The sequence below is a fragment of the Lepisosteus oculatus genome, chromosome 27 (genome assembly GCF_040954835.1).
Source record: "Lepisosteus oculatus isolate fLepOcu1 chromosome 27, fLepOcu1.hap2, whole genome shotgun sequence".
Taxonomy (NCBI): Eukaryota; Metazoa; Chordata; class Actinopteri; order Semionotiformes; family Lepisosteidae; genus Lepisosteus; species Lepisosteus oculatus.
The window spans coordinates 11,513,947-11,538,955 of record NC_090722.1 but is presented as its reverse complement, the minus strand read 5'-3'; the positions used below and the strand labels follow the sequence as shown (position 1 = coordinate 11,538,955).

General features: G+C 43.0%; 2 protein-coding genes across 11 annotated transcripts; both read right to left on the bottom strand.

Annotated features, from left to right (window-relative positions):
* Nucleotides 1-351: 351 nt before the first annotated feature.
* Nucleotides 352-16,142, bottom strand: LOC138225221 (B-cell receptor CD22-like). 9 transcript variants are annotated; one of them, XM_069184618.1, is made up of 12 exons: nucleotides 15,587-16,142; nucleotides 12,075-12,284; nucleotides 11,825-11,963; nucleotides 9,177-9,330; nucleotides 8,288-8,656; nucleotides 5,532-5,798; nucleotides 4,339-4,602; nucleotides 3,823-3,913; nucleotides 2,821-2,863; nucleotides 1,980-2,110; nucleotides 1,673-1,732; nucleotides 352-755 (listed from the first exon to the last, which is right to left on the bottom strand). In XM_069184618.1, the coding sequence occupies exons 4-12, from the start codon at nucleotides 9,229-9,231 to the stop codon at nucleotides 680-682; spliced, it is 1,356 nt and encodes a 451-aa protein (XP_069040719.1). In that variant the 5' UTR covers nucleotides 9,232-9,330; nucleotides 11,825-11,963; nucleotides 12,075-12,284; nucleotides 15,587-16,142; the 3' UTR covers nucleotides 352-679. The 9 variants fall into 9 exon arrangements, with proteins under 9 accessions (XP_069040719.1, XP_069040723.1, XP_069040720.1 ...); XM_069184622.1 differs by having other exon boundaries at nucleotides 9,177-9,322; XM_069184619.1 differs by having other exon boundaries at nucleotides 12,204-12,284.
* Nucleotides 16,143-17,395: 1,253 nt separating this feature from the next.
* On the bottom strand, nucleotides 17,396-24,766 carry LOC138225222 (B-cell receptor CD22-like). 2 transcript variants are annotated; one of them, XM_069184628.1, is made up of 9 exons: nucleotides 24,678-24,766; nucleotides 24,180-24,325; nucleotides 22,505-22,873; nucleotides 20,313-20,579; nucleotides 19,551-19,814; nucleotides 19,074-19,164; nucleotides 18,241-18,292; nucleotides 17,742-17,872; nucleotides 17,396-17,560 (listed from the first exon to the last, which is right to left on the bottom strand). In XM_069184628.1, the coding sequence occupies exons 2-9, from the start codon at nucleotides 24,232-24,234 to the stop codon at nucleotides 17,494-17,496; spliced, it is 1,296 nt and encodes a 431-aa protein (XP_069040729.1). In that variant the 5' UTR covers nucleotides 24,235-24,325; nucleotides 24,678-24,766; the 3' UTR covers nucleotides 17,396-17,493. The 2 variants fall into 2 exon arrangements, with proteins under 2 accessions (XP_069040729.1, XP_069040730.1); XM_069184629.1 differs by lacking the exon at nucleotides 22,505-22,873.
* Nucleotides 24,767-25,009: the final 243 nt, after the last annotated feature.

Sequence of the window (25,009 nt, the reverse complement as noted above, 5' to 3'; positions counted from 1 at the left end):
TGGACAGAAAACAGAAAACGGTTTCAAGATCCCACCCATAGCTCCTCTGGCTGTAAGTTAGGAGAAAAGGGCCTGATGGCTGTGTGTGATGCTGGTACTCAGACCTGCTCTGTCAGACCTTCCCCACTGACACCAGCTCTGCAGTCTGAGAGGAAACTCTTTCGCCGAGGGATGTAGTGCAACGCGTGGCCACACGGGGGAGACAAAGGCCAGGTCCAGTCTGCCTGACTGGGGGAGATCCTCTCCTGTCGTTCCCATTTACACCAGTTTCCCCAGTGTTGGACACACTGCAATTCAAAGTGATCCGTTTCATTCATTTTTTTTTGAAGAAAACGTTCTGCCACACACCTGCATAGATCTAGAGTCTCTTTATTATGACGTAGCAGTATTTAAGCAAACCTTTCCAAACAGAAGCCACGGAAAAGATCTCACGCATTGCAGCATTGCTAAGACGTCTCCAGTTATTTCTCCGCGTATGAAGAATCTCACATTTATTTGCTATATTTGGGAGCTATAAGATTTCAAATCTTAACCAATATTCTTCTCTAAAAGGTATTAGTGATTTTTATTAAAATGTCGGTGGGACACAGCAAGCTAAAAAATGACCGGCCTCCCGTTTCTCCCTGACAGTTAAATATTTCAGCTCCACACCAGCGCTTGGAATTGTAACCAGTCTTTTTCAGTGTGTCTGGGTTTTCACCACTGTGCTGTACAGAGAGGAGGGGTCCTCCGTCTCGTCGCCACAGCGAACATTTCTGGAACACAAGAAGGGAAAAGCACCTGAAAGTGACGCACACGCGATGATGTAATTACCGAAGAAGCGCTCAATACAGATTTATTTAGATTTAAATATATTTAGAATTGATATATTTTCATTTCAAAAGTTAATTACATTTTACTAACGAGAGGGATAGGTTAAAAGGCTTTCTATACGTTTAAGAAAAACAGTCAAAGAGTTCAAATTAACCCTGTTATTAAGAAAATCCAGGGACTGAGTATGTAACTGAGAGTTTGGCTGGAATAAAAACCAGGAGAGTGGGTGTCTTCCTCCAGGATCAGGAATGGGCGCACAGATTTAAAACAGAGACACACAACTCCAGTCCCGGAGTCCATCGGGTTTTCTAGGTCTCTTCACCTTCAAACTGTCAGTAGCTGGAGACTTTCAAAACGTGTTACATTTAAGGTAATGACTGTTTAATCAGTTAATCAATCAACTATTTAATCATGGAATTAATTGGGTTATTTAGAGAAGGGGTGGACTCTGCAGCTCTGCAGGACTGGAATGGAGCCCCCTGCTTGAAAAGTTCTGTCTTCTTTCTTCTTCAGGTGCTTTTCAAGACCCAGAGCTGTGAGTCACACAGGTTCACTGGGGGATAAAATGATGTGATGCTGCTGGAGCCTCTCGGATTGAGCAGAGTCTCAAGTCAATATGTGTGCTCTACCTAATCCAGTCTGGATCAACCTCCACCTGGATACTGTAGGTCTGGTACAGAGACAGGCAGCCCCACACACAGCAGCCTGCGAGGCAGTGAGGGTGAGATATGAGCAGGGGTTGGCGATGTGTGTTCAGTAATATGAAGGGGCTGAGGGTGAGATATGAACAGGGGTTTGCCATGTGTGTTCAGTAATATGAAGGGGCTGAGGGTGAGCTGGGCTCTTTGGGGCTGCTGACCTGTTCACTGAGCTGTAGACCACCGAGGCATCGTCTGTCACCTCTCCAAGGGGGCGGCTCCTGTTCGGGTGAGACATTGGAGGAAAAGAATCAGAACAGAAGCACATTCTGCTTGTCTGGGGGCTTCTCTTCAGCACAGCGAGATAATTCTCAAGGATTGTTTGATCTTAAACACAAGTGAGATAACTGATGTATATTGAGTTTAATTCATACTGTTTTATAAAAAAGAGGTTGGTTGAATTTAGAGGGCGTACACCTGTGTCTTGTCACCAGGTGTGCTCTCGATAAGAAATGTGTTCAGACTTGCCTGGGTGTCTTGGGTTTGAAGTTCACTGTTGAGTAGTTGACCTCAGTCTCTTGTGCTGGAGTGATCTGGCCCTGCTGTCTCTCTGGGGTGTGTGACTGTGTCACATTGTCATACAGGTGATCTACAGCTGCCTTTACACAGGAGGAACAACACAATGTCATAAGAATGTCTGCGAACGAGACATGTTTAATAAGTGATATTAAAAATGACTGAAGACGGGAATGAGGAGCTGCGTCAGCAGGCACAGGCTGCAAAGCAACAGGTAAAGGTTCATTCCCTGCTGAAAGGGAAGGAAAACCAATTCTGGGAACATGTCAGGGCTGCAAGGATCAAAGATCTTTCCAAAACCAATAGCTCCCCATTTCACCTCGAACAGCCATGTTCACACAGATCTCTCCATCTGCATTCTCACAGAGGGGTTTAGGAACTCCTGTTGCCGAAAGACATCCAAAACCAAAATTGTCCTGAGATGAGGATCACACCTTCCCCCATCTCTCCATGACAGACTCATTTCCTTCTAAACCCTGTCTGGTCTGAGTTTCTTTCCACACTCTCCTCCTGCTCTCCCTGAGTCTCATTCTCACCTGCTTTATGCTCATTTCCCTTCTGCTCTTTCTCTGCTGCTCTGCTACTCTCTCTCACACCTGAAGAAGGCTCCACAGCCGAAACGTTGTGTTTCTTTTCCTTACCTTTCAGCACGGAATGACAATAACGTTTAATACAATGTTAGTATTCTTTTCATTCCAACAGTGAGCTTCTCTTAGTTGTTATGGTCTACTGTATATAAAATGATGCTGTCTTGTGTGTTAAGTGGGTTAGTAGTTAATATCTAATTCTTTACCTGTGTGTCACTGTTCTCCTCTTCAGTTGGGCCAGACTTCCTCCTATGGACAAGAAGGAAAAATCAATATTTTAATGGCACCCTCTGATATTGATTTCAAGTTCAAGTTTAAGTTTATTGTCATTGTACTCATATACAGGTATATGGTATAATGAAATGCTATTTAGCTAGCTCTCAGACAATAAGAAATACAAAAAAACAACAACAATACGAAAAGAAAGACAGAGAACAGGTAATGTGCAAAACAACATCAGATGTGCAAAATCATACATCAACAGCATGAAATAAAGCATAGATAATTATGGGGAGTGAGCTTCTTGACATGTGAGGTAGAGGAAGATTTCAATGTGTGTTTAGTTTTGATAAAGACAGAAGGCACTGTGAGGTTCAGATCGAGTACTGTATACAGTATGATTTTATTCCTTATTTATTTGTAGAGCATGTGCAATATCCCCTATCTGTTCAGCTTGCCCCATGCCTGTGTCAAAGTCCTGCCGCTGGACCTCTGGACTGGTCAGACTGGAGTCCAGGCCAGTTCACTGACCCTCATCTGGAGAGATGAGCTCAGCTTTGACATGTGAAACAAGAAGACTTCACACGCCACCAGAATCGACAGATACAGTTACCTCCACTGGCTACAGGTACAGTGAGAGCTGAAACACCAGAGGTCTGCTGGTATCTTTCAACATCTATTATTATTCCCTCAACTCTTACATGTTCATCACTGTCTGGGTAGATGTCACAATGTCTAATGTCTTTCCGCCTTATCTCACATAGGTGCGTGATACTGATCTTTGAACTGTAGGGTGTGATCTCTCTGTGAGAGGGTTTTTCTAAATATTGTTAAACTGTCTCCATGCTGAAGATGTCTGTCCTCTTTTTCAACCTAACCATTACCCAGCTCACAGCAGACCGAGACACAACAAGACCAGCCCCCAGGTCTCCCCCCAGCACAGCTGACACATCCAGGATGCACAGCTCAGTCCACAGAGTGCCACTCACCTCCGGACAGCGAAGAGAGCCATGGCCAGCACAATGATGAGCAGCAGCACAGCTCCCAGTACAGCTGCAAGCAGGAGTGAGCTGCCTGGGCCTGGAATAAGGGGGAGAACAAAATGCTACTTTAAATCCCATTTGAAATTAGAGAAATATCAGTATCAAATATACAGGTATGTGTAAAGAATGAGTAGGGCATGGTGTTTATCCTCAAGGGCTTCTGTAAGGCAGGAACCAAAAAATGTATCAGCTCAAAATGAAACTAACATACTTTACTGATTCAACAGCTGAATATTTCCATCCAGCTGTGTGCCACGTTAATTATTGTCCCCCACACACTTCCTCCCTGGCAATCTGCTTAAAACAGCTCGGCACTCACACTTGTTGTGAAGGGCAACAGGCTTTAAATGGAAAAGAAGTGAAATGCAGAGACACACTTATCCTTCAGATTGTACAGCAAGTTCTGGGAGCTGTTTCTCAGTTGTTGTTTTTTTTTTGTATTTTAGAACGTAGAAGTTGTACCTGTTACAGTGAGATTCACAGCAGTAGAGTTCAGAGCTCCAATCTCATTCTGTGCTTCACAGTAGTACTGTCCACTGTCTGCAGAGCTGATGTTAATGATGGTGTAGTTGGCTCCTTTATATAATGGACCAGTTCCACTGATCTTAAACCAGCTGTAGTTCTTCACTGCAGGGTTTGCAGAGCTGCTGCAGGTCAGGGTGACAGAACTGCCTTCTGCTATTGCACCAGAGGGGCTGATGGACACTGAGGTGCCCTTGGGGGCGTCTGGAAGGGAATCAGATTTTACATTTTGTTTTGAATCACGATGTCATCTGTCTTTAATTAAACACATGGACAAATGGCCAGAGCGTTAAAATAATTAATCAATCAGATAAATGCAAAAACCTAGCAAACTTCATATAATTTGAGGTATTCTTAGGAGTGTCTGAGAAAGATAGCATAGGCAGTTCACCATTGTACAGTTTTTGCCTTGTAGGGCTAGTTGTCACTGAAGGACATGACTCCCAACATAACCCGTGAACATAGAACGTCATGGGAAGGGACTGCAGTTGCAACTTACCCACCACTAGAGGCCACCAAACAGCCACCTAGTAAATAGACACAGCAGGTGTTGTATTTATTTGATTAGCAGTGACATGTTTGAGCCCATTCTAACATGAATTTAATTTGATTTTTTGGTAGAAAAAGGACACGCATAATGTTTGGGATGTGAGTGCTTTTTTCTTGTGAGATCTTAAAAAGGTTTATAAAAATTATAAAGCCTCCTGGATTATGATATTTTGGTGAGCGTACTGGTGCACTATGGCTGCCATTGCATCATCCAGGTGGGGCTGCACATTTGTGATGGTGGAGGGGATCCCCATTACATGTGAAGTCCTTTGAGTGGAGTGTCCAGAAAAGCGCTATATAAGTGTAAGGAATTATGACTTCATAGGTCATTGCGAGTTTTTATGAGTAAAGACTCTTGGTACCATCCTAGCTGAGCAAAGGGTTTGTCCAAGGACTGTTCTATAAAACAGTGTATGTTGAAATAACCATTAGCTTTACCATTTAAAATAACCAGTCTCAGGCAGTTAAAGTGAACTCACTGGTATTCCCTCCCCAAAATTCTCTGTTCACTGTTAAAGAAGCTGAGTCCTGTATCCCTGCTGTGACCTATTCCTGCAGAGAGCAGAGGGACACACAGTACTCACACTGAACATCCAGAGGGAACGGTGGAGATCTGCTGCCTGTAGTGTCTCTAGGAGCACAGGAGTAACGTCCAGAGTGTCCAGAGGAAACAGGATTGAAGTGAAGTGTGTTTGCTGCTGTCTGTGTGTGTGAGAGGGGCTGGTCATTCTTAAACCAGGTGAGCTGTGTCTGTGCTGGAGAGCAGCTCACTGTGTCACAGGTCAGGGTCACACTGTCTCCTTCTCTCACTGCTGCAGTCTCCCCTGATGGGCTCCTCCACACCTTGAATTCTGCAGGACAATGAAAATGATCTTAGTTTGCATTATTAAAATATGTATCAGAATACATATCTCTTAAATGGGTAAATCTTATGAATAAATCGGTATGTATGGCCTTCCATTTCCCTTAAATAAACATAAGTAGATATTGTTTCAATAAATTCACAATAAATTTAAATTGCAGATTAAAGAAATCAGTTACAGTTGCAAAAGAATCCTTAAATAAGAACTATGCATCAGTCTTCATTGATAACTCTTAACAGATCATGTACTTTCCATGAAGTAATGACCTAAATTCCAAAAGAATTCCTAAATTCCACAGCCCTGTGTGATCCCAGCCCATCTATAGCTCTTGGTGTTGTAGCTCCTTCCCACAGACAGGGGGACACACTGAGCTGTTCTTGTACTAGTGAGATAATTTCCTGTCCAGCACAAAGAGTTTCTCTTCAGGGATTACAGAGTGTGAAACCTTATCTGCAAAAAACTCTTATTAAATGAGTTTATAATTGTTTTATCCATCTGTCTATCTGTCCATTTTCGAACTGCTTCTTCCAATACAGGGTCATGGGGGAGCCAAAACCTATACTGACAAGCAATGGACACAAGGCAAGCTACACCCTGGACAGGACACCAGTCTCTCGTAGGGCACACAGAGACAAACACACCAGGGCACATTGTTCCAGAAGCCAACATACAAAAACATGCTGATGTGTTAGATTTAGGATGGTAGAAGGAAACCCACATGAACATGAGGAGAACATACAAACTCCACACAGACAGTATGGAATTGAGCCCAGCAGAGTGAAGCAGCAGTGTTGACCACTGTATCATTGTGCCACCCAGAATTATTGAGAGATTTGGAACATATCTTGTTCAATAAACTATACATTGTATGTTATATGGAATAAGACATGTACTTCCAGTTTCCTATGTTCATGGGGATACATAGCCATATCACCCTGCAACTCACAACTGGCAACCCACTGAAGCTAAGCAGGTGTGAGCCTGGTCAGTACCTGGATGGGAGACCTCCTGGGAAAAACTAAGGTTGCTGCTGGAAGAGGTGTTAGTGGGGCCAGCAGGGGGCGCTCACCCTGTGGTCCATGTGGGTCCTAATGCCCCAGTATAGTGATGGGGACACTATACTGTAAACAGGCGCCGTCCTTCGGATGAGACGTAAAACCGAGGTCCTGACTCTCTGTGGTCATTAAAAATCCCAGGGCGCTTCTCGAAAAGAGTAGGGGTGTAACCCCGGTGTCCTGGCCAAATTTCCAATTGGCCCTTACCAATCATGGCCTCCTAATAATCCCCCTCTATGAATTGGCTACATCACTCTGCTCTCCTCCCCACTGATAGCTGATGTGTGGTGAGCGTTCTGGCGCACTATGGCTGCCGTCGCATCATCCAGGTGGATGCTACACATTGGTGGTGGTGGAGGGGAGTCCCCATTACCTGTAAAGCGCTTTGAGTGGAGTGTCCAGAAAAGCGCTATATAAGTGTAAGCAATTATTATTACATTGCTGAACTCTCTGTGGGTAATAAGACAGGGACACAGGGAAAAGCGTAGTGCATGAGACTAGTCTTGTGTAGGCGAGGTGGGGAACATTGAGCTGGACCGTTCGGGCTCTACAAGACAGCTCTACTGCCCTTTGGTCTTACGGTGGACAGAGAGGGACAAGCGCTCTCCCCTGGACATACACAAAGGCAGGAGACAGAGAGGGAGTCACTCCTGCTTTTACAGAGGGAAGGGCAGGAAGGGGTGAGTTTTGAGGAGAAAGGGCAAGGGTCACTGGACCAGGCCCCTCTCCAATATCTCTCTTAGAATCCAGACACAATGGGAAATACCAATCTAGTGTCAATATTTCCTTTTCTAGAGATTCAAACCAAGGAATGTTTACTTACTGTAGTTGTTCTGGGTAAATGATCAACAGTCCAGACAGACACCATATAAGATCAGATCAAGGGAAAAACAGACCACAAGAGAGAAGAGACGGAATTTGAAGCTTGTGCCAGGCGAGATCATGAGAAAGACCTGATTGGAGATCAGAACTCCATAGAGCTGGCTATCGTGTTTTTAGGGATCCTGTATTTCCTGTTTCAATAATACCTCAGGGTTCAGGGTTATGATTGTTGATTTTAGCTATTGACTTAGCTGCTGGATCAGTTCCTCTGAGCCTCTGAGGATGTTCGAGAATCTTTGAGAACACCTCTCAGTACGAGAAAGCAAAACTGCCCTCTTACTAAAATACAACAGGAAGGGTTAGTAATATGGATATAATATAATATAGACCATAATATGGTAATACGAGCCTCTTATCTAAACTATGAAAAGGTGTGAATGACCTTCAACCCTGTTTACACTGAACACACAGTCTGTGAGTCCTGCAGTGAGTGTTGAACAGGTCAGCAATAAAGTCACAGACTGTTCTATAATCTCACACTGCTCACTGTACTGCAGATTAGCAGCTCTGATTACAGTCTTGTACTAAAGAGACTCTTACCCGACACTGAGAGACTCACTCCAGACTTACTAGTCCATTTACCCCCAGGATAATCAGTTTCAAATCTGAATCTATATGTCCCCTGGTCAGAGGTTCTTATATCCTTTATCTTCACAGTGCAGGTCTTCTGTTTATCCCCCAGATACTCTGTTCTGTTCAGGTATTCAGGTAAGATAGAACCACTTTTATTGCTGTAAACAAATTTATCTTTCATTGCTTTTCCAGTGAAACATGAATCCTTACACCACAGCACAGTGTCCACTTTAGACTGAGGATAATCATAGGAACAGTTGAAGACCACAGAGGAGCCTCTCACAGCACAGACAGAGCTCTCTGGATACCTCACAGCCCACTGGCCAAAGAGGACACCTGCAGAGACACCAGTTCATCCATCAGCACTGACCTGTTAACAGCCCAGCAAGATTATTATTATTATTATTAATACTGAGATGGTTGCCCAATATGACATTAGTCCTTGCATTCAATTAAACATTCTGTTAAATAACAGATGACAACTGAAAACAGGCACACTAACATATATCATGTAATAATATTATCAAAGAAAACAGCAGTTCTGCTGAGAGTTTTGGTTCCCTTTAATCATTTATTGCAACATCAGGATAATGACTGATATGTTACTGGATAGAAAGTCACATCATCTTGTTAAGTGCTTTATACAATGACACTATAGGCTTTATGCACTGAGATGATATTAAAGTTGTATTTTACAGTCAGTGAAGTGATTGTGTTCCCTTTGATTTTATTTCTAAGCTTCTGTTCTCTTGCAGTGTGAGAGCAGACTCTAGAGGGCGCTGTTGCTGCCCAGCTGCCTCAGTGGCTGTGTCTCCAGCGAGGGGCTGGTCCACACTGTGCAGGCGCTCAGTCTCACCAGGCAGGATTAGCAGAGTCGCCCCCCATGAGCGGAGGGAGTCTTCAACACCCATGGCTGCAGCTTCTCTTCTCTCCTGCTGCTGGGAGTCCGAGCTCAGTCACACAGGGGATCAGGCAGAGACCCGGGAGAAGAGTCTCTCAGTCCTGCAGGGCTTCAGGTTGGAGATTTGTGTCAGAAAGGTTAGAATGAAAACAATAAAAATTGTATAGTATTATAGCTAGGGATTTAAAAATTAATAATTGCTGTAGCAAATCACTAATATTCAGATACAGATAAACAGGTGAATAGGTATTTGCAAATAATGAAAACAGTTCATGCAAAAGAAAAAAATCATTTGAGAGAAAATGTAAAAAATCAATAAAAATATCAATAAAGTCACACAGGGGATCAGGCAGGGACCCGGGAGAAGAGTCTCTCAGTCCTGCAGGACGTCAGTGTTGAAAATAGTGATACTGTTGGATATTTATGCCTTATTCAGAATTCACTGTGTTTATGATGTATTAAGACTATCAATAAGGAAATAAGATAGACATGTTGTAAAAGTAGTTGTAAAAGCAGTTAGATAAGGCAAACAGTATATACTGTACATGCACTGAAACAAGAGGACACAGGAGGAAACTGCACAGACATGAATTTATACCTGAATCAGAGATGTTTTCTGAAATAAGGCAGTTTGAGTTTAATAACATGTCTGAGTAGATTACTCCATACTCCCACCACCCTTTGTGTAAAGATATGTTTCCACTTCCAGATTACAAAGCACGTCTGAGCAGTTTTCTTTTGCAACCTCTGCTTCACTTGCACGGTGCTGCTTGTAAACATTCTTGGTTTCTTCAAAAATAAATCATTCATCTTCACAGATCAGATCGTGTTAGTTACTGTATAATACTTCCCACTAGGTTTGAGCATTGGCATTTGTTACCATGAAGAGAATAAGTTCCTCTTCAGAGCAAATACGGGAACAGTTCAGGGGTTGACAGCAGAATCTGAGGTTTTCATGTTTAGCTGATGACAACACATGGGAAGTTCACAAGCTCTAAACGTACCATCTGCTGAGAAAGATGAAGCAGGACTGTGGTCTCACAGCAGATAAGAACCTGAAGCTGTTGGTTTGCACAGAACTGATGGCTTTAGACACTGGAGCAGTATTTCAGATCGCAGACTGGTGAGAGATAACTGAGCACACCGTTGTGCAACAGGGACAAAACTGTGAAACATGTTGGAATTCAGAAGAAAGCGGTTTCCTTGCAAGATTGACACTGAAATTATAGCTGGAGCTTTCTGTCATTCATTACTTCAGCAATCATCTCTGTTTTCTGTTATTAAGTATCTTATCTGAGGAAAATGTGAACATTTTAACAAGAAAACAATAACTAAGAAAAATAAAAACACCACAAAATACATGCAAAACACCTAAAAACACAAAGAAAAACCAACAGCCATAGAAAGAACAAATAGCTCAAACGTGCTTGTGTCCTTATACACTGTTCTTACTGAGATATGAATAGAGTTGAAATCTATGACAGAAGTGATCACTGAATGACTAGATGAGGGAACAGTCGGAGATCTGGACAGAGCTCAGTCTCTTTCAAAACATTCAAGAGAGGGAGCCCAGATCCCCTGGAACGGCTCCCCAGTGTCTGTGCTGTAGAATCTAACCCTCTCCATTGTAAATGTGGAGATCATCTGGCTGAACCAGCTCTTTAAACAGGGTACAATCATCTTATCTCTGTTTTTTTAAGCAGAAATTCAGCGGGATGCTGAGTGTTTTTCGACAGATAGGACATCCTGCAATGGCCTAGAGAATATTCTTTATATCAGAAGATGTTCCCCCAAGAGGCTGCATAGCTGCCTGAAACTACAGGTACCTGTTAATTAATGCTAGTTAATGCTAAAACATCTGCAAGCAGATTTACAAGAGACCCGTGACTGGTCATTAATTGGCCATGAGAATTAATTAACTTATCGTTCTGACAAACCAATAAACAGCAATCACTGATCCACATCAACCAATCAACCAATATTGAATCATATCAAACAGTATTAAGTCTGTAATCACCCTCTCTATGACAAAGCCTCAGCATCATACAACACACACTACACAACAGTGACACGCTTACAAATCAAAGAGCACAATCGCCAATAATAGCTACTAGGAGAGATGTAATGGAAGAAAAGCCAGATCATATACAATATACAATATACAATATACTGGAGTTTTTAGCTTAATTATAAAAACATTTCTAAATTACTCCACATTGGTGTGTAACTCACAGATGTCTCTGATGTCCAGTGGGTCATTCAGGTCGGCTGAAGAGACACAACGCTTTACGCACACTAATCTCTATACACACACTGCTCTCTACACACACACTGCTCTCTACACACACTGCCAAGCTCACTGACTGGCTGTGATAATTAGTGATGATAATTTGCCTGAGAAACTATTTTTGTGCTTCAGTTCTGCAATGTGGCTTCTCCATTTTCCAGGAACTATTTAAACAATTTATAGCCGTTTCAATCATCAGCAGAAAACAACGAAAACAATTTCTGTATTCAGCACACAAACCCTACAATGTGTCTGTAGAGGTTAAATTATACAGCATCAGCATCAACCATCAGAAAAGAGCAGTTTGAATACCCACCTGGTGTGAAGTCTTCAATGATGAAGGTAACAGTGTAACAGGGATTCATTGGGATAACTCCTTTCCTGCTTCTGCGTTTTAGAAATTTGGAAAATAAAATTCAAAAACTGCTCTTCATCCAGTGTCACACAAACTCACCCTGCATAGGAGAAAGGAGGAGCAAAGATCAGCACAATCTGGAGCCATGCTCAGCTCACATGTCTGCACTGGGCAACAGCTGGAACCAAAGGAGCTCTGAGCACAAACACACATTTCTGGTGCTGAGACACTGTGTTTCTCAGGGAGACGAGGGTGAACTGTCTCCTTCTCATGCCCAGCTGTGTCAGTTCCCTCTTCCCTTCTCTGTCCTGATATTCTCATATACTGGGGACTGTCTCACCCTCAGAGTGTCGTAATCAGAAGACACAGCTCCCAAGCCCAGAGCTGTGTAAATCTGACTGTGTGGATCAGAATTCTCCCCCTGTGGAGACATAGAGATGAGCAGAGAAAGTCCTGCCTGATTAAATATTTTGAACAGGGTTCAAAATATTGAACACTTCTACAATAATTTAATGAAAAACAATTTGGGCTCAAATGGAAAACATAACGTGTCAGACTGAAGGTCCAGCAGTCTCAGTATTAAAGATGATGAAGTGTTTCATGATGTTAACAGTACAGAAAACAGACAGGAGGTGATATATCGGTAGAAACTGGTTGAGACAAAATTTAACAGATATAATTTTGTTCTTTGCTGTTAGAATTAGCATTTGATCTATTCTGACGTTGTCTGGAGTGTTTTCATCCCCTGAGGTCCTGGGAGTAAAAGACACAGTAGGTTGTGCACAGGGTGCAGGAGCAGAAGATCAGTGTGTCTGCAGGGGAAACACACACAGGCTGGCAGAGGAAACCAGTCTGTGCCCCTGGGTAGCTGGACTGAGAGAACACTCTTTCAGAGGAAGCTTTCACAAAGTGTTAGTCTTCACCTTCACTAGGGTCAAAGCACTGAGTTACAGTAATTAGAGTAATAATTCAAGTAATAAAGAAGGTAGTTTCTTAATAGGCTTTTCAAATATCAGTGAGTTAATAATCAGGGGAATCCCTTTTAAAAAGTATATGAGCTCCACTTTAATCGTAAAAAAGTTTCAAAATATCTAACAGAGCCAGTAAAAGAACATACAGTGCCTTGCGAAAGTATTTGGCCCCCTTGAACTTTTCAACCTTTTGCCACATTTCAGGCTTCAAACATAAAGATATAAATTTTTTATTTTATGTGAAGAATCACCAACAAGTGGGACACAATTGTGAAGTGGAACGAAATCTATTGGATTTTTGAAACTTTTTTAACTAATAAAAAAATGAAAAGTGGGGCGTGCAAAATTATTCGGCCCCCTTGCGTTAATACTTTGTAGAGCCACCTTTTGCTGCGATTACAGCTGCAAGTCGCTTGGGGTATGTCTCTATCAGTTTTGCACATCGAGAGACTGAAATTCTTGCCCATTCTTCCTTGCAAAACAGCTCGAGCTCAGTGAGGTTGGATGGAGAGCGTTTGTGAACAGCAGTTTTCAGCTCTTTCCACAGATTCTCGATTGGATTCAGGTCTGGACTTTGACTTGGCCATTCAAACACCTGGATACGTTTATTTGTGAACCATTCCTTTGTAGATTTTGCTGTATGTTTGGGATCATTGTCTTGTTGGAAGATAAATCTCCGTCCCAGTTTCAGGTCTTTTGCAGACTCCAACAGGTTTTCATCCAGAATGGTCCTGTATTTGGCTGCATCCATCTTCCCCTCAATTTTAACCATCTTCCCTGTCCCTGCTGAAGAAAAGCAGGCCCAAACCATGATGCTGCCACCACCATGTTTGACAGTGGGGATGGTGTGTTGAGGGTGATGAGCTGTGTTGCTTTTACGCCAAACATATCGTTTTGCATTGTGGGCAAAAAGTTCGATTTTGGTTTCATCTGACCAGAGCACCTTCTTCCACATGTTTGGGGTGTCTCCCAGGTGGCTTGTGGCAAACTTTAGACGAGACTTTTTATGGATATCTTTGAGAAATGGCTTTCTTCTTGCCACTCTTCCATAAAGGCCAGATTTGTGCAGTGTAAGACTGATTGTTGTCCTATGGACAGACTCTCCCACCTCAGCTGTAGTTCTCTGCAGTTCATCCAGAGTGATCATGGGCCTCTTGGCTGCATCTCTGATCAGTCTTCTCCTTGTCTGAGCTGAAAGTTTAGAGGGACGGCCAGGTCTTGGTAGATTTGCAGTGGTCTGATACTCCTTCCATTTCAAGATGATCGCTTGCACAGTGCTCCTTGGGATGTTTGAAGCTTGGGAAATCTTTTTGTATCCAAATCCGGCTTTAAACTTCTCCACAACAGTATTACGGACCTGCCTGGTGTGTTCCTTGGTCTTCATGATGCTCTCTGCGCTTTCAACAGAACCTTGAGACTATCACAGAGCAGGTGCATTTATACAGAGACTTGATTACACACAGGTGGATTCTATTTATCACCATCAGTCATTTAGGACAACATTGGATCATTCAGAGATCCTCGCTGAACTTCTGGAGTGAGTTTGCTGCACTGAAAGTAAAGGGGCCGAATAATTTTGCACGCCCCACTTTTCATTTTTTTATTAGTTAAAAAAGTTTCAAAAATCCAATAGATTTCGTTCCACTTCACAATTGTGTCCCACTTGTTGGTGATTCTTCACATAAAATAAAAAATTTATATCTTTATGTTTGAAGCCTGAAATGTGGCAAAAGGTTGAAAAGTTCAAGGGGGCCGAATACTTTCGCAAGGCACTGTAGGAAATCCCTGCAGTGTGAGGAATGGAAACTCGTTTCTGTCAGGGAGTAAAAAAAAATGCGCTATGGTATCTCAGAATTGCGACTTCGAAATAGCCCACATTTCATGTGGGTAGCTGCGTCAGCATGCGTAGGCTGCAAAGGAACAAGTAATAGGTTTATTCCATGCTGAAAAAAAGAAGAAAGAGAACACAACGTTTCGGCCGTGGAGCCTTCTTCAGTTGTGACCACATTTCATTGTCTGTCCTTTTGTTATTGTAACGGATTCGGGTTCTAGGGCTTGTGCCCTCGCCGCTCCCACCCTAGTTCGTGCCTCACTGCATGGGCTCGAACCTGAGTCTTGCCAGCTGAACTAAAGAAGACCTTTTTTAAGTAAAAAAGGACATACAATGGAATTATGTTAAAAGTATAGGTTTCAGCTTTTATAATTGTGAATTCCTCTTGATGTGAAGTGTCTATTTCTGTATCTTATTTCATATTCTGTCTCCGTTTTTGTTTTTCTGGTATTTAAATAAAAACTTTTTTAAAAAGCCCACCGTCCACTATTCCATCCGGGTACTATGTTGGCCGCCGTGGAAGACCTGGGTTCGAGCCAATGCAGTGAGGCACGAACTAGGGTGGGAGCGGAGAGGGCACAAGCCCTAGAACCCGAATCCGTTACAACAGCGAAAGGACAGACAATGAAATGTGGGCCATTTCGAATTTGCAAATGTGAGATTAAAAAGTCGCAATTGCGAGATATAAAGTCGGAATTCTGAGATACTAAGTCGCAATTGCGAGATACCATAGCGCGTTTTTTTTAACTCCCTGGCGGAAACGGGCTTCCATAGCGAGGAGTACATCATGAGGAACATTAAAATCGAACACATCAGCCACTGCTCAGAGAAAACCCTTTGATGTGGTTCTATAAGGAAGCAAAGCTATTTTGCAAAACATATCTTGCTTTTCACTCATCACAGCTCTGGAAATAAACTTACCTGAGCGAAGACTGTTCAGACTCTGCTGAATGAGCTGATCTGGTTTAAAACGTCAGCAGTGTTGTTCAGTGTATCGAAGAGCTCCCGACACACTGCTCCGCTCACGGACTGATAGACACAGGGGCACTGGGCAGCAGCTGGGAAAATGGTTTTCACATTTTTTATCTAAAAGAGCTTGATTTTAACTTCTTCTTTCTGGGGCTGTGTTGTGGCGAAACAGTAAAAACAGAGTCAACAGGGAGCTGTACAGAAGCTCAGAGTTCCACCCCCGTTTGTGACCCCCTTCTGTATATGGTAAAGCCCCACCCATGGGAGTGAGACCTCACCCCTATATGTGACAGCTCCGCCCCTGCAGGAGAACCCAGGAAGAGCAGGGCTGTTTTCTCTGCACAGGCTAGAGCTTCACCTAGACTAGACTGTGAGATTCTGCCTTGTCAACAGACTCCTGAGGTCTGAAATGAAACAGGTTGCCCATGAGGAACTGTTGGAACTGGTTATGACATTTAGGATTAGTATAGGATTCGGATGTGTAGAAAAGTGGAAATGATTGTGAAAAATTAATCCCTTACAGAGAAGTAGGCACAGAATAAACAGTTGAGGATCCTGCCAGCAGCTCCTGTGGCTCAGAGCTCTGAATCGAGCTCAGAAAAGGGCCTGATGGCTGTGTGTGATGCTGGTACTCAGACCTGCTCTGTTAGACCTTCGCCACTGACACCAGCTCTGCAGTCTGAGAGGAAACTCTTTCGCTGAGGGATGTAGTGCAACGCGCGGCCACACGGGGGAGACAAAGCCCAGGTCCAGTCTGCCTGACTGGGGGAGATCCTCTCCTGTCGTTCCCATTTACACCAGTTTCCCCAGTGCTGGACTCTGTAGCTCTTTACACACAGACCTTACCTGTCTGCCACCTAGAACCAGTTAAAAAAGTCTGTAGGGCATATTCATGCCAACATTGTAAGTGGATCACACTGCTTTTAATTTTAATGTTTCCAGAAAGCTCAAGCCAGGCTGTAATGTACTGTCAATGACTGAACAAGTTCCTAGTCATCAGAAAGGTTCAGATGAGGAGACCACTGCATCCACAGAGATCAAAGAAACCCAGTGATTTTTATGAGTTTAGCTGACAGGATCTTATATTGATGTGCTAGTCTAAGTTTAGAAAGCCCACAGCTTCCTTTTGAAGAAAAGACTTATTTTGATTGTAACTTAAATTTCTGTTCACCGATAGTGACACATCATGTTGTTGGTCACCGCAGCCAAGATCGTTTGCCTTGTCTTCTAGCTTTTCAGGGGTGTTTGAGTGCTGTTCCGGGGAGATGTCCAGAGCCCAAGTCACTACCACATAAACCCTTTAACCCTTTAACCAAGGGGCTGTGTTGTGGCGAAACAGTAAATAGTGTGCTATTCCTATTCTGGGGTCTTGCCTAACCTGAATTTTCAAATAGATTAAAGGGTGGTTAAGTCACTAACCAGCAACAATGGAGTAAAAAAAACACAGAATCCCAGCTGAGCCTGTACCAACATTCCGTGCTCTCCAAGCCAAAGGCTCAAAAGTGTCCTAGCAAGACCCTGAAATACTCACCCCAGTCTTAACTGACAGCAGCTGTGCTCAGCTACCCCCCAGAGCTCTGCCTGGGCCAGATCAGCCCTCAGCCCTCAGCTCCAGCACAGCTCAGCTCCAGCACAGCTCAGCGAGCTCAGAGCACTACTCACAGTGAGAACTGTGCTGAATTCTAGACCCCCTCAACAATTTCACCCCAGATTTCTCACCCTAGCTAGATTGTAGATTCCTTTTGTAGCCCTGACAAAATGTGATTTTTGCAATTTTTAAAATTTATTTACGCTGTGCACACAGCACTTTGTATGTTCATGAAATTCTAATGAGATACTGTGAGTCATTCTTTCAGTGTCTACGTCTTCACTATAGTGCTGTAGAAAACTGAGGGGTCTTCTTTCTCTTCAAAGGTGAGATCATTTCTGTAAAAAATAAAACATTTTAGTGTGGAGAGACTTGGGAATTAGAGTTCAGAGCTGTTTTCTTAGGTTCTCTTTGTTTTCACTGAATCTTAAAGTTCCTCCTAAAACAATCACCATTAACACAGAAATATTTTCTTGACAACCTCAGCACACTGATGACAGGATAGGTTTTAAGACTTACTTGGGTGTCTTGGGTTTGAAGTTCACTGTTGAGTAGTTGACTTCAGTCTCTTGTGCTGGAGCGATCTGGCTCTGCTGTCTCTCTGGGGTGTGTGGTTGTGTCACATTGCCATACAGGTGATCTACTGCTGCCTTTACACAGGAGGAACAACACAATGTCAGACAGTCTGCACTGTATCTCTGTCTCCCTGTGCGCTTTTCCATGTGGCAGAGAAATCACAGAAACCTGAAATGTGTTTTATTCAAACATGTTTTAGAAATCTGTGTGATGATACATTGATCGTCTTAGAAATCTTTAACTTTATCGATACTGTCACATTCACAGAATCAGTCTGGGTCTGTGTTGTTAAAGTGACTGCAGTGTCCTAGGACAGTGACACCCCCCTCAGTCTGGGTCTGTGTTGTTAAAGTGACTGCAGTGTCCCGGGACAGTGACACTCACCTCAGTCTGGGTCTGTGTTGTTAAAGTGACTGCAGTGTCTCGGGACAGTGACACTCACCTCAGTCTGGGCCTCCCTCTTGTTCTCCTGTCCAGGTGGAGCAGCTGTCCTCCTTCAGGTAGGAAAGAACAGGACAGTTATGTCAGCGGCTGGTTTGTCTCTTGGCTCTGTGACACTGTCTCTGTTCATGCTTTACAATCACACAGGTCCTACAGTCAAGTCCGTGTGCAGTTAGTGTGAGTGTCACAGGTGTGTCACAGGAGAAACAGCGGTTTAGACCCCAGATCAGATCAAATCAAACCCGTCTGTTCTTTTCCAGTCTGGAGCAACAGACTGGTTTCACAATAAGAAATACAGGACACCTCTCTCACATGGATGTTCTGTCACATCTTGTTCTCCAGCCTTTTAATGAAGCTATTAAACTACAGACCTCATTAAATTTCACTTTTTTTCTCTCATTTCACTCATCAACTCACTTAGGAAATGGAGATACAAATACAGCCAGTGTATTCAATGTCAGAGTTTTGATACAACCAGCTCCTTGATGGTTGGACTGCAGCTCCTGATCCTGAATCTAGAGAGCTGGTTGTAACAAAGTCCTGGAACAGATTAAGTTGAAAGGACCTAAGGCTGAGAAGCTCTGAACTGTGTGCTGACATTTAGTTTTGGTTTTTGTCCAAACACAGACTGATCCAGCTGATCTCAGGCTGTAGGCAGGAACAGCACCAGCAGTGACAGAAGCTCCCTTTCAGAGATACAGACAGTAACGCAGCTCCACGGAAGTCAAGGTAAGAGCCGGAGCTCAGGGTCAGTTTCCACAGCACACAGAGAGACGGACATCGCTGGGGAGTTACAGGCTTGTACAGCATGTTGAAGTCATTGAACTTCCTCACCTTCTGAGAGCAAAGAGAGTCCCTGCAGAGACAGCGATGAGCAGCAGCACAGACCCCAGTACAGCTGCAAGCAGCACTGAGCTGCCTCTGGCTGGAGAGCAAATTAGATAGAAAATGACAGGAGTGTGTTAGAAATATATCACCTCTGCTCAACACAATGTATCAGAGAAGTTAAAAATGTGTCTCTTAATGTCTGGCGCAGACTGTAAAAAAATACTTTTTTATAGTGAAGATGCTTTCATAAATAAGTTATTTTCTTAAATGTGGGGATCTAAATGGGTGTTATACCATTTATAATTCTGATTTTCTATCACATAAAATGTCTTCCCCTGTGCACTTCCTGTCTTTCTGATTGACACAGGGCAGCAGGTGAAAACAACAAACAATGGAGACATTAAAGAGTGTTTTCTCAGTGTGTCTGATGGTTATAGCACACTATTAGGATTTGTAATTGTTTTTCCATTAGAGAAATTGTACCTGTTACAGTGAGATTCACAGCAGTAGAGTTCAGGGCTCCAATCTCATTCTGTGCTTCACAGTAGTACCGTCCACTGTCTGCAGAGCTGATGTTAATGATAGTGTAGTTGGGTCCTTTATGTAATGGACCAGTTCCATTGATCTTAAACCAGGTGTAGTTCTTCACTAGAGGGTTTGCAGAGCTGATGCAGGTCAGGGTGACAGAACTGCCCTCTGATATTGCACCAGAGGGGCTGATGGACACTGAGGTGCCCTTGGGGGCATCTGGTGAAAGATCAGAAACAGTCCACCATTACATTTTTGCCCTCTGAAGGGCTGTATTCCCAGGAGTAACAATGATCATAGAAACAAAGAGTTTTATAAAATGCCTGTTATATTAGGATGGGATCTGTTAGAATTTTGGTCCTCAGAAAATTTACAATACAGTCACACGTTGTGCACATTGAGAAAATAATAAATTGTCCATATATGTAAGGAAAAATAACACTCCATATCAACAACAAATTGCTTACATGCATTACTTGAATTGATGTCTTATAAGCAGAAGAACACTTCTCTCAGAAGAACTCTTCAGCAGCTAAAGAATCTGAGCTCAGATAAAAACAGAGAAATACCAACTTTGATCTTTTATCTATAAAATCCATCAAATGCCTTAGAACTCCATCTGGGGTGCTCAGTTAGAAATGTACTGTAGTTGGGTGGAGAATATCTAAAATAATTGACATCTTACATAAGCCTAAATATTATATTGAATACACTCACACTGAACATCCAGAGGGAACGGTGGAGATCTGCTGCCTGCAGTGTCTCTAGGAGCACAGGAGTAACGTCCAGAGTGTCCAGAGGAAACAGCATTGAAGTGAAGTGTGTTTGCTGCTGTCTGTGTGTGTGAGAGGGGCTGGTCATTCTTAAACCAGGTGAGCTGTGTCTGTGCTGGAGAGCAGTTCACTGTGTCACAGGTCAGGGTCACACTGTCTCCTTCTCTCACTGCTGTAGTCTCTCCTGATGGGCTCCTCTGCACCTTGAATTCTGCAGGACATTGAAAATGATCTTAGTTTGCATTATTTAAATATTTATCAGAATACATATCTCTTAAATGGGTAAATCTTATGAATAAATCAGTATGTATGGCCTTCCATTTTCCTTAAATAAACATAAGTATATATTGTTTCAATAAATTCACAATAAATTTGAATTGCAGATTAAAGAAATCAGTTACAGTTGCAAGAGAATCCTTAAATAAGAACTATGCATCAGTCTTCAGTGATAACTCTTAACAGATCATGTACTTTCCATGAAGTAATGACCTAAATTCCAAAAGAATTAGTAAATTCCACAGCCCTGTGTGATCCCAGCCCATCTATAGCTCTTGGTGTTGTAGCTCCTTCCCACAGACAGGGGGACACACTGAGCTGTTCTTGTACTAGTGAGATAATTTCCTGTCCAGCACAAAGAGTTTCTCTTCAGGGATTACAGAGTGTGAAACCTTATTTGCAAAAAACTCTTATTAAATAAGTTTATAATTGTTTTATCCATCTGTCTATCTGTCTATTTTCGAACTGCTTCTTCCAATACAGGGTCATGGGAGAGCCAAAACCTGACAAGCAATGAACACAAGGCAAGCTACACCCTGGACAGGACACCAGTGACTCGCAGGGCACACAGAGACAAACACACCAGGGCACATTGTTCCAGAAGCCAACATACAAAAACATGCTGATGTGTTAGATTTAGGATGGTAGAAGGAAACCCACATGAACATGAGAAGAACATACAAACTCCACACAGACAGTATGGAATTGAGCCCAGCAGAGTGAAGCAGCAGTGTTGACCACTGTATCATTGTGCCACCCAGACTTATTGAGAGATTTGGAACATATCTTGTTCAATAAACTATACATTGTATGTTATATGGAATAAGACATGTACTTCCAGTTTCCCATGTTCATGGGGATACATTGCTGAACTCTCTGTGGGTAATAAGACAGGGACACAGGGAAAAGCGTAGTGCATGAGACCAGTCTTGTGTAGGCGAGGTGGGGAACATTGAGCTGGACCGTTCGGGCTCTACAAGACAGCTCTACTGCCCTTTGGTCTTACGGTGGACAGAGAGGGACAAGCGCTCTCCCCTGGACACACACAAAGGCAGGAGACAGAGAGGGAGTCACTCCTGCTTTTACAGAGGGAAGGGCAGGAAGGGGTGAGTTTTGAGGAGAAAGGGCAAGGGTCACTGGACCAGGCCCCTCTCCAATATCTCTCTTAGAATCCAGACACAATGGGAAATACCAATCTAGTGTCAATATTTCCTTTTCTAGAGATTCAAACCAAGGAATGTTTACTTACTGTAGTTGTTCTGGGTAAATAATCAACAGTCCAGACAGACACCATATAAGATCAGATCAAGGGAAAAACAGACCACAAGAGAGAAGAGACGGAATTTGAAGCTTGTGCCAGGCGAGATCATGAGAAAGACCTGATTGGAGATCAGAACTCCATAGAGCTGGCTATTGTGTTTTTAGGGATCCTGTATTTCCTGTTTCAATAAAACCTCAGGGCTCAGGGTTATGATTGTTGATTTTAGCTATTGACTTAGCTGCTGGATCAGTTCCTCTGAGCCTCTGAGGATGTTCGAGAATCTTTGAGAACACCTCTCAGTACGAGAAAGCAAAACTGCCCTCTTACTAAAATACAACAGGAAGGGTTAGTAATATGGATATAATATAATATAGACCATAATATGGTAATACGAGCCTCCTATCTAAACCATGAAAAGGTGTGAATGACCTTCAGCCCTGTTTACACTGAACATAGTCAGTCTGTGAGTCCTGCAGTGAGTGTTGAACAGGTCAGCAATAAAGTCACAGACTGTTCTATAATCTCACATTGCTCACTGTACTGCAGATCAGCAGCTCTGATTACAGTCTTGTACTAAAGAGAAATACTCAGACTCTTACCCGGCACTGAGAGAGTCACTCCAGGAACACCACTCCATTTACCTCCAGGATCATTGGTTTCAAATCTGAATCTATATTCCCCCTGGTCAGAGGTTCTTATATCCTTTATCTTCAAAGTGCAGGTCTTCTGTTTATCCCCCAGATACTCTGTTCTGTTCAGGTACTCAGGTAAGACAGAACCACTTTCGCTGCTGTAAACAAATTTATCTTTCATTGCTTTTCCAGTGAAACATGAATCCTTACACCACAGCACAGTGTCCACTTTAGACTGAGGATAATCATAGGAACAGTTGAAGACCACAGAGGAGCCTCTCACAGCACAGACAGATCTCTCTGGATACCACACAGCCCACTGGCCACAGAGGACACCTGCAGAGACACCAGTTCACCCATCAGCACTGACCTGTTAACAGCCCAGCAGAGCCCAGCAGAGTGACAGTGTGAGCAGGCAGTCATGACACAGGAAATGGGCTCAACAGGAGCTCAATGTGACTAAATAAGTGTCTAGTTTCTGAACACAGACACAGCCCTCTGTGGGGAAGAGTCAGACTCTGGAGCTGAGCTGCTGTATAAAGAGGCTGCAGACCAGCCAGGAGGGGCCGAGAAATGACTGATCATGTGGTAGTCAGTCAGGATATTATTAAGACACTCTAGTTAAAGTAGCCTATTATAGATAGGACTGCTACACCAGAGCTTGACGGAACACAAACAAGCACTACCGAATTCCATGAAGTCAGAGCACAATAAAAGAGTATTAAAATCATGACCTTCAGTTAATTTCTGAAACTGATTGAAGCAGCTATTTCTCTTATTAATGGGGGTGGGATATTTAACACTTCTGCTCTAAAACAAATAAATGAATCACCTGTGTCAAAGAACTGTACATTCAGAGAAAATGGAAGAGGGAAATTAACAAGTGCCACTGAACCTGGCAGAAACAGCACAGTCCAGACTGTTAGGATGAGCTGGTGAAAGTTGCAGATTCACGGGCAGGTGAATCGAGCTAACGTCTGACACATACAGTGGGTCTCAGAGTGCTGGAGTTACAGAGGGCAGTAGTGAAGATTTCTATTTTCTGGTACAAAGAATATTTATTCTAGGTTAAAAGAAATTAAGTACAAAATTAAGATTCCTTCATTCTTCTTTTAATGATGAGTGCATCTGATGTGGTATTAAAATTGAAAGGAAATAGATTCTGTGGCATTTGTTGCAATTCCCATTCAATTAAGTATTGCTGTAACAGCTACAGTAGTTGCACGGGATTGTGGAACCATCAAATCAGTGACTGAACTATCACAAGATAAATCAATGGGTTATGACTAAAGAAAAGGCTCTCAGGTAACAGACTGTCTGAAACACAGTTATTAACTTATACTAATGTAGGAAAGAGGTTTCGTTCCAAAATCACATCACAGCCGACTCACTATAAATACATTGGTATTATTCAACAAAACTGTTGTGTTTGTTCAAAAAACAACTGCATCTGTTTAAACTGTTTTATCTTTCAGCAAAGTTATAGATGTTCTTACATTTAATTTAAAAAATGGGGCACCAAAGGAATTCTGGATGCTTTGCATTTGAACAATTTTCATTCTGTCCTTGTGCTACAGCAGTTTTAACACTAGAGGGCGCTGCCTCAGCGGCTGGTCCACACTGTGCAGGCGCTCAGTCTCACCAGGCAGGATTAGCAGAGTCGCCCCCCATAAGCGGAGGGAGTCTTCAACACCCATGGCTGCAGCTTCTCTTCTCTCCTGCTGCTGGGAGTCCGAGCTCAGTCACACAGGGGATCAGGCAGAGACCCGGGAGAAGAGTCTCTCAGTCCTGCAGGGCGTCGGTGTTAGAACATTTCCATATACTGTAAGTCTAATCAGTTAATAGCTTAAAATAAAAACTTTATAGTAATAATCAGCCTTTATCATTTATCATAGTAATGATTCATGATTCAGTGATCAGACATGTAATCCTATAAGGAAGCAAGGCATTAAAATTGCATGAAAAACCACTCAGTCCGCAAAACAAAAACACATTTTCAAAACGTCATTAAATATTGCCATGAAGCATCAGTGAAAAAGTACTTAATTTAACATGAAACATCAAATATTCTCCCAAATAATTGAATGATCAGGAACAGGCAGAGAGAGGAAACCCGTGAGTGCGAAGGTGTGGAACTCACCGGTGACGCTGAGGAAGAGAGCTCCTGCACACACTGCTCTGCTGGACGCACCGGAGACGAGCTGAGACACAGGCCGCCTGCGGGCTCCTTCACACTTCTCTTTTTCTCAGGATCTGCACCACCAGAGGACCTCCCCCTTTCGCAAGACAGCGCTGAGCGCAGATCGAGAGATCAGGGGCTCCCTCAACCAGCTAATCAACCAGCACCTCAGCCGTATCACAGGCAGGAGGCTGTGGAGTCTGCCGCTTTGTGGACCAATCCTGTGCAGATGAGCAGCTGGTGTCATGGACAGTTCCAGGAAACGTTACAAAAAGCCAATTCACGAACACCAG

Excerpts from the sequence above, each read along its gene's own strand:
- LOC138225221 (XM_069184618.1), bottom strand. The coding sequence starts at position 9,231 with ATGGGTGTTGAAGACTCCCTCCGCTCATGGGGGGCGACTCTGCTAATC. Across the intron at positions 4,603-5,531 it reads GTTCCCTCTGGATGTTCAGT|ACGCCCCCAAGGGCACCTCA; the intron begins GTGAGTACTGTG and ends ATTCCCTTCCAG. Across the intron at positions 2,111-2,820 it reads AGGAGAACAGTGACACACAG|GCAGCTGTAGATCACCTGTA; the intron begins GTAAAGAATTAG and ends TCCTGTGTAAAG.
- LOC138225222 (XM_069184628.1), bottom strand. The coding sequence starts at position 24,234 with ATGGGTGTTGAAGACTCCCTCCGCTTATGGGGGGCGACTCTGCTAATC. Across the intron at positions 22,874-24,179 it reads GACTCTGCTAATCCTGCCTG|GTGTCCTCTGTGGCCAGTGG; the intron begins GTGAGACTGAGC and ends GTGTCTCTGCAG. Across the intron at positions 18,293-19,073 it reads ACTCTCTTTGCTCTCAGAAG|GAGGACAGCTGCTCCACCTG; the intron begins GTGAGGAAGTTC and ends TCCTACCTGAAG.